The 8,926-nt window shown below is 32.0% G+C and overlaps 1 protein-coding gene across 1 annotated transcript; it reads left to right on the top strand.

Moving 5' to 3' along the window:
* On the top strand, positions 1-4,597 carry LOC132757628 (uncharacterized). Its single transcript, XM_060748993.1, has 6 exons — positions 1-64; positions 1,570-1,761; positions 2,341-2,518; positions 2,714-2,863; positions 3,217-3,303; positions 4,370-4,597. The coding sequence occupies exons 1-6, from the start codon at positions 3-5 to the stop codon at positions 4,580-4,582; spliced, it is 882 nt and encodes a 293-aa protein (XP_060604976.1). The 5' UTR covers positions 1-2; the 3' UTR covers positions 4,583-4,597.
* The last annotated feature ends 4,329 nt before the right edge of the window (positions 4,598-8,926 follow it).

The raw sequence follows: 8,926 nt of genomic DNA, 5'->3' as shown, positions 1-8,926 counted from the left end.
GTATGGAAGAACCTGAACAGGACACTGGGGCTAGTCCTGGTAGCAGCTGTGATAACGACAAAGAGTAAGACTAGTGGTAGAAAGTAGTAAAGTAAATGATAATACATTGTTTGGAATAAGTGCGCCCACTTTCTGATACCTTGATAAATCACGTTTAATACCTTTTAACTTACTTTGATACTCTTCAATAGATTTCTAATTGGCGACTATAATTGATGTAAATTCTTCAGATCTAAATAATGGTTATTTTAGTTATATGTGACAGGTCCATCTTTCCCTGTTTAAACAAAAGAATAAGCATTACAAAGTGCTCTCAACCCGTCGGAATTGTTTGTACCGGCGTCTCAGTAAATACAGTGTCAATATGTATATGTCTGTCACAAGTAGAATTGTTTATCAAATCAATTTAAAAAGACAAAATACTTGATCGGCCGATATGTTTGCCGGATGAACTGCTGAACGATATTCGGATGGATCCAGGTTTGAGCCCCTGTCATCAGATTTTGGCGGCTATACGACACCAATGTGTGCACAGATACATTTTACCAATGGCGACATATACTTGTTGTAATTGTCACAGTTGGTGGATATAGGTGTACTGAACGAAGCCAATTTAATTTACAGTTTTTGTTTTAAAAAAAAGTTTAACATATGGGTAATAGATTATTTTAAAAGATGTTTTGTTATTTAAAGCTATTATATCTAAAAACTTTGCCAAGATATGATGAAAAGCGGGTGGCAAATTTAAAACTATCGACGTGTTTTAATTGATTGAAAATACCGCATGTAGCTTACACGTTATACAACGTTCACACTTTTGCCTAAATCAGCCAGATTGCAAATATAAGCCTTAATTTGTGTATTGAATGCAAGGTACTAGTATGTATGCACTCTATGAACTGTTTATATTCCAATTCAACATTACTTTATGAAAATGATATAATTCCGAATTACATTGCATTATTGCATTTACATTTAATCAACTTGATTAAAGAGGGCGATCATGTATCACAATAAATGACAGTAGAGAGAAAACTGAGACAAAGGAAAGCCTTTTAACCACTTCTTATATTATTTTAGCACTTTGCCAGATGAACAAACGAACGGACGAAAGGGTAAACATGCAAACACCTTGCAACGAAAAAACGAGAAGCTAAAGCAAAAATTCGATAAGTAATTTAATTTGTACGCATTTCAATAATCCATTTTTGAATATATGCAGTACAAAACATGTTTTCATTGTTCAGAAACTTATATGAGTAAATATGTTCGTTATTAAGTACTTTTTGATTGATGTATTTTTAAAAGGAATTACAAAAGAAAGAAGAAAATAGTGAAAAACAGAATCCCTAGAGAACGCCCAAAATGACAAAAAAGTTGCGCGCCCGGTAGATTGAGTCTATTCTTGGACCGTAATGACAAATTCTAGCTATCGCGGCTAATGCAGAATTGAACATTTACCTAGAAATGGTTTCTAATTTTCCGCATAAGTATTGTCGAGTTTTTGTTTCATTTCTTATTTTTTAATTGTATTCGTATTTAATATTTATTTCTAATCCCAATATATAGCGAGAAGAGGGAATTACAAGAGGAGATAAATTCCCTTAAAAGCCAGCAGAAATCTATCAAATGCGAGAATCACAATCTAATGAGCAAGTTACAGGAGGCAGAAATTATCAATCAGTCTCTTCAAGAACAAGTGCAAGTCCTGAATAGAAACAACCAGTCACTTACAGAACAAAAGGATGATTTAATTTTAAGGTAAACCTTTAGTTGTAAAATTTGCTGACTCATAACTTGAAGGCCAAATGTTCGTAAATTGCTTGATGAAGATCCCTCGACGAAAATGGTAGAAAGATAATGGCCGGATATGAAATTTTGTTTAACCTACGTTATTAAAGGTTAAACATGTAAAATGTTTCTTGTAATTATTCAACCATTTAACTAAATTTATGTTGGCGGACTGAATGAAAATTCATATCCTAAAAGTAAAGCATATATAGTTATGTATTTGTTGACATTAATATAATGTTCGGAAAAATAAAAAAGTATAACATATATAGTATGTATCATATGTATATTTATTTACAGTATTTAAATTTGATTCGAATCGGTTTTTGTCAGGCGTAATTATAAGTTTGATATTGATTTTTTTAATTTTGATTTTTTAATTAATATTTGTTAAAAAATCTACATGACAATCAATTACCTTTAATTTGGTTAATAATATGAGAATATATGTCACAGTCTTCGTTTTCATTAAATTGAATTCAAAACTTAAGTGTTGCAAGTAATGAATGTTGTTGATTTTTTTCTATGATGTAACGATATCTTTATCAGGTTAAGCAAACTTACAGTTGATAACTCAAATATCGCTGATCTAAGTGACAGTAAACGCCCAACAAAACTTGCCGAGGAATTCGCCGAGCTGTATGACAATGAATGGACAGATGCTTTTGAAAACATTCATCTTGAGTCTGAACAAGAGAAAATAGCATTCATGCTTAGATTGTTACAGGTCAATACTTATACTTATTTTGTTTTAACACTAAAATTACTCAAACTAGTCATTGCATATTTTCCTTAAGACTAATGTTTGCATCTAAATACAGATACATAAGAACACACAATTGACCCTTTTGTTTAATGCAAGCCCGATAAAGAACCACATAGTGCTGGGAATGGTTGCTGTGAAAATATTTCTTCAATTCAGAGTGCCAGACAGATATGTAACGATGTTTCAAGAAGACATATAGAGGATATGAAGAAAGGTATATTTACCCTTACTGTCGACACTAAGACATCGTCCGAGAAATTATCCTCTGAACAAAATGCCATTAGATCCTGTGATAAAAGTGAAAAGGTATGTAATTTACTTTCAACATACGTAAGAATAACATTATAAACTAGATATTCGGATTAAAACAATGGCAAAAATAGGATTTCAATCGATTTGTTCCATTATTTCAAATACGGATTGAACGTGCTTCTAATGGATTAGAAATAAAATAAGAAATATTTTTGTTTTATAGGTAAATGTTAAGAAAGCCTTTTCAAATTAATGTTTGAACATTTTATGAATAAAGGTCATTAAGAAAAGCATACTGTTTGTAGAGTGCTATTTGACGATTGACAATTTGACAATATAACCATTGTATCTTATACATGTAAAACCATTGTTTACTTTGACAAGCATATGTAGCGATTTCATTACAGGCTGAATGCGAATGCCACGAATCAGAGGACAAACGGAAAAGGCTGATAGTGGATGCGTTTGACTCTGTCCCTTTAGAGGAATATGAAGTATGTGCACGTTAGATATGTGACGCAATGTACCATGAACATTAACGATGCTATTTGGCTCCAAACCATTTATTTAGTCATATTGTACTTACTCAATAAATGGAATGCGAGTGTTAAGTCAAAGCATCTGTTTAGTTTAAACAAACTTTTTTGTCTGATTCTTTGGAATGAAGCACCCCTATTTCCTTGAATGAAGAAATAAACAGATTATAGTGCAAGATAAGCAAACATTTCCATACCCTTAAAAGGAATCAAAACTTTAGACCAGGGAATCTTTATAGTATATCTCTCTCAGGTTCGCACTTATTTCTTTATTCTGTATTGGAATTATAAGAGAGAAATCTTTTACATATGGATTGAAGCCTAAAATACATTTATGCGCATTATCAATATATTGATACATTTTACCTATGGATAAAACTATAGAATTAGCACATTTACAATATAAAATGTAAATTACATCTTTACAGACCTATTACCAGTATTGATTTTGGTTAGAACTATTTAGAGTTTGCTTACCTCTAACATATAAACGGAAATTTCAAGTTCAGCCAAGTATCCACCAAGACAACAGGGGAGCGTTGGCCTAGTGGTTAAGATGTGCCTTTCAACCCTTTGGATCATGGGTTCAGGCCCTAATTATGTCACGACCATGTTTCTTCATATGACACCAGTACTGGTTGGTTCCAAGACGCAGACTCAAAAATTATTAATATAAGTTGAAAGAACTTGTTTTGCAACTGCGCTGAAATAAATATGTTTAACACAAACAACACACTAATGGATTTCATTTCCTACTTGTAACAAACAAAACAAAAACATTTAGATTAAAAAGATATGTTATATTATGTTTATTTAAACAGTTTTACACATATCTACATATATCTGGGGAAAACAACATATTAAATATTTGTTCTGTATAAATAGAAGATGTTGACGTTTTTATAAAAACAAACCTGACTTTTCTAAGGTAAGAGCTAGGGAACTCAGAAAAACATATTAAACACATTATTTTATCACTATAATTCTTATTATAACTAATATAATTTATTATTTATAATCTCAGATGCATGTTATAGCCGATGATGTCAGCACTTTTAGCGCTGCTCAAAAACAAGCTATCTTAGAAATAAAAAGGAATGTGGAAGTACGCCTGTCCAAACAACTCCAGAAGGTAGGCTGTTTACATCTATTCACTGTAGCTGTGTCTTTTTTCCTTAAAGAGGTTTGCAGAACAGAAACTTGCAAAACAAAAACTTGCAGAACAGAATTATTTTAACGTTTCATGATCTTAACTTATAATAACAGAAACAGAACAAATGAGAGTCCTCCAACTCGGTTTTGTGTTATCTGCCATCGGACTTAGCATTCGCAAAGGAGATTAGCGACCCTTAAAAATGTTCTTTTAGCTAAATAATTCTATAACACAATTTACATTTTACGTCTTCGTTAACACTGCGGTATATCGTACCCCGGATATTGCTCGATATTATGAGGACTTTCATCCCATTTCGCGACTTTGAACGAGGTAAGAAGGTAAGTTCAGCAACGATATTTTCCAAATTAATGGCTATTTCATTTGTCTCAACGGGTTTTATATATCTAGAGGTATTTTTGTAGCTCAGCTCTTAAAGACGTAAAAATATTACAGGTATTTGTAAAATTGATTAAACTACCCCTAAACGATCCGCTGCTCCCATTTGATTGAAAATCACACTATATATGAAATAAAGTGTGTGCAGGGTCGGAAGCAGGCTCGGGAGCAGGGTAGAACCATCGAAATTGACGATAAAAATCTTTAAATACATGTCTCAAGAAACTGTGATCAAGGAGACCCATCTCTGAAAAGAAGAAGGATAACAAAACATTTTTTAGATGACTTTAATAATGGTTTTTTTAACGGGGGAAAGGGTTTAATTCGAACATTATTTTAAAATTTTGGGGCCCGAGGCATGCCGCCCAAAGCATGCCGGTATAGTTTTAAACCCTTTTCTGATGAGTTTTTTGCGATCATTAATTAAGCATTTTCTTACAAGTTAAAAAACTGTTTTAAAAAACCCTAAAAAAATGCTTAAATCCCTTTCAAACGGGGTAAAAAATTTTTGGCTGGGCCATAAACCAAAGGGAAATTTAGCTTACCAATTTTTAAATGGCAACTGGGGGACGTCAAAAAAATTTGCCAAAAAATTTTTTTTTTGCGTTTTTTTTCCCAAAATCAAAACTGTTTTAATTCCAGAAAATTTTTTAAATTTTTAAAAAGTCAAAAGGTTTTGGGCTTTGATTATACACGGTACTTTTTTTAAATCAACCTGAGAAACCATTTTAGCCCCCACCCCCAAAGTCCCAAATCCTCTCGGCGAATTAGAGGGCTAATTACCCCAAAACAGAAGGGGGGAACAGGGTGGGGGTGTAAAGCCTTTTAACACACCTTTATGAGATAAAAAGGTTATAAGGAACATAACTTTTTCATTGCACTCTGCTGCCCTTTTATCATAATTTTATCAAAATCCATTATTTCGTTTTTTAGCTGTACCCACGTAGTCATACGATAACTCATTGCTTAATGACGTAACAAATTTCACGTGCAGACGGTCTGCCGTTGCTAGGGTGCAGGTGCAAAATGACCGAAAGTTACCTATATATGGATTGTTGGCTTAGTAGGAAGTCGGTTGATATTAGATACATTGTATTGACAGACTTGCTCAATACCGTTATACTATTGACATTCTTGAGGCAGCATTAATGCACTTTTGGATTGCAATTTTTTACTTATTTAAAGTAAGATATGCAATTATTATTAACAAATTCTGGAAAGGTTGATCCTTCGATAGCAACGAGAACTTTTTTAAACACAAAAAATTGCTGAGATTTTTCATGAGCAGGAATGAAAATCTGGATTATTCGCATATGTTTTCAGTCAATGCACATATAGTGTAATTAAGTATACACAATAAGATTTAAAATTAAATGTAGGAAATACTCTGTGTTTGCTACTTGCATTTACTCTATATTGATAACCAATACTCGTTACACTAAAAAGCAATACTCGTGACACCGGCGGGCAACTCCAACGCAATACTCGGTACACGGACATCTGTATTTATTTCTCAAAATGCACGGTCATCTGAGGTTCTATAGTTGATTGAACATTTTGACAACATAAACATTATCATCTTTAAACTTTCATTTTCAAAATTCAAGTTTTTCCTTTTTGGGGTTTATATGGTCAAAAACTAAATTTGTGTCTTTTCCACGTTTGGGGGCCCCAAAGGAGGTGAATTTATTCCAATTAATTTTCAAAGCTTTTTTTCTCAAATTTTTTTGCGGAAAAATGAGAAATTAAAAGGGTTTTTGTTTTTAAAAATTTATTTCAAACCCAAATTTCAAAATAATAAATACTCATTTGGAAAATTCATTCACTCGTTCAAAAGTTAAAATGGGTTTGAAAAGGTTGATTTTCGTTAAATTAAAACGGGGCCAATTCGGGGAAACCGGTTCCCCCATTTGGTTTAAAGGGGAAACCCAAAAAATTTTAAAATATAATTTCTATTCTTAAATCAATTTCCTCAAAAGGAGATTGGGATGGGCCCCGGTTTGGCTATTCTCTGAAGGGGTAAGCTTTAAATTAAATTAAAAATAAACCAAAATAAGTGTTTTAAATGAAAATAATTTCTTGATTTCAAAAGGACTGTCATTAAATTTTCATAACACAATGTTATTCTATGTTTGATTTAAGGTACTAAATACAAATATTATAGTGGCAATAAAAATAATGTCAAAGGAGACAGACCAAGACGCCACCATTCAAATACATTTGAAAAATGTGGTGGGACATTTGTTGGGTTCAATTGTGGCCAAGCATGAGCCCCCAGTTATTTTTGACTCCAAGGAGACGTTTGCGGGAGACGTCCTTGACTATTGTGTGTGTTCATAAATGTACACAAAATTGGAATATATTTACATAGATTTTATCCGCTTGGGCCCAAAGCATTTATAAATCTTTACAGGGGTGTCCTTCTGGCTGGAAAAGGGTGTTGCCCAAGGGCGAATGAAAATGAAAAACGAGTGTTTTCCGAAATAGTATTCATTTACAGTAATACTTAAACTACCCAATATATTTCAAAGATAGAAAAATTGCATGCATTGAGGATACTGCTACAGGTGGGAAAATTTTTAAAAATATACATTTCAAGGGATATATGTTTAGCACCGAATTTTTTTTGTTGATCAGTAGTTTATTGGCTGATAATTTGTATTACGATAATATCTAATGTATTAATTTCTATATATTCTTGAATTATTAATCAAGTATTGAAGTCAAGAGAACTGTAGAAAACAAATAAAAATTGAGTAATAAATTTTTTGTGTTATCTGTTTGATAATGTGCATGAATGTATAAAATGATCATGTTTTTGTAGTGAAAACAGTGCAGTTTTGTAAAGAACTAAACGTACGTTACTTTTTTAAAAGCTAACAAAAAATTTTCCCAACAAACACATAAGCATTTAAAAATTTTAATAAAAACCGTTTTTTGGTTTTTTATTTTCTAAAAACTAAACAAAACCACCCCAAGTATATGTATTTGCCTGTTAAAAGGGTTCTTTTAAAAGAGTTTTATTTTTAGAATGAAAAGTAGTTATTAACAATTCATTAACTTAAAGTATGAACAAATGTATAAATAATGTGTACGTTTAAATAAAAAGCTTGAACAATCAAAGGCACCGTGCGAACTCCTCCCAAAAAGGCCTTTAGTAATAAACATCAAAAAAATTTAAAATTATTTAAAAAAATTTTAAAGTTTGTGAAACCCAAATTCAAAAGGGTAGCAAAATCAAAGGGTCATTGAAGTAAAACCCGATTGTAAAAAACCATAAAAAAATAAGTCCTTTTGCCGAATGGTTGGGGTTTCCGATAAATTTAAAAAACCAAAAACTGCCACTTTCACCTCTATAGGTTCGAGTTCCGCCAGGAACATTAAATTGTTTCATGTGAGGAAGCTGTCCAGCAACGTTAGTGGTTCCGTTCGGTTGCCTGAAATTATAAACGCAAGGGCATCAGTAAAGCTAGAAAGTCGCAATATCACAATGACTGTGTTGGTGCGACAAAACACCAAACCCCCAAAAAATAATTGATTACGCGATCATTTTCTTTCTATAAAAATTCTAAATTCATCTTTCAAAAATCATAAAGTTTTACAGGGCATTTATCTGAAAAAAATACGAGGATTCTATTGTAAATAATATTTTATGATACACTTTTGTGGAAACTAATAATAAATGAACATTTAGTTAACAAACATTCACATTTGATGGTTTATCTAAATATTGGTTGTTATATGCCCTAAATGCCTTGTTTGCGTAGCCGTGCTACTGAAAATTATTTTCAGCAATCTTATTTATTTACTCGAATCATACAAAAGGTTAAAAAAAAGAAGAAAAAAAAAGAAACAGAATGGTTAAATAACAACTTGATCTAGCCTGTATATGAACTATAATGGTAATTACAATCATACGATGGTATGAATATTCACAAAAGCGTTATAGATTTAATTATGAGTTCTTGCTTATAAACCTCAAATTGTGCGTCAAAATTAAAGTGTATATCATTTCACTTTCAAACGATT

This window comes from Ruditapes philippinarum, unplaced genomic scaffold, assembly GCF_026571515.1.
Source record: "Ruditapes philippinarum isolate M1 unplaced genomic scaffold, ASM2657151v2 ctg9138_1_1_1_1, whole genome shotgun sequence".
Classification (NCBI taxonomy): domain Eukaryota; kingdom Metazoa; phylum Mollusca; class Bivalvia; order Venerida; family Veneridae; genus Ruditapes; species Ruditapes philippinarum.
This window is presented reverse-complemented; position numbering and strand designations above follow the sequence as displayed.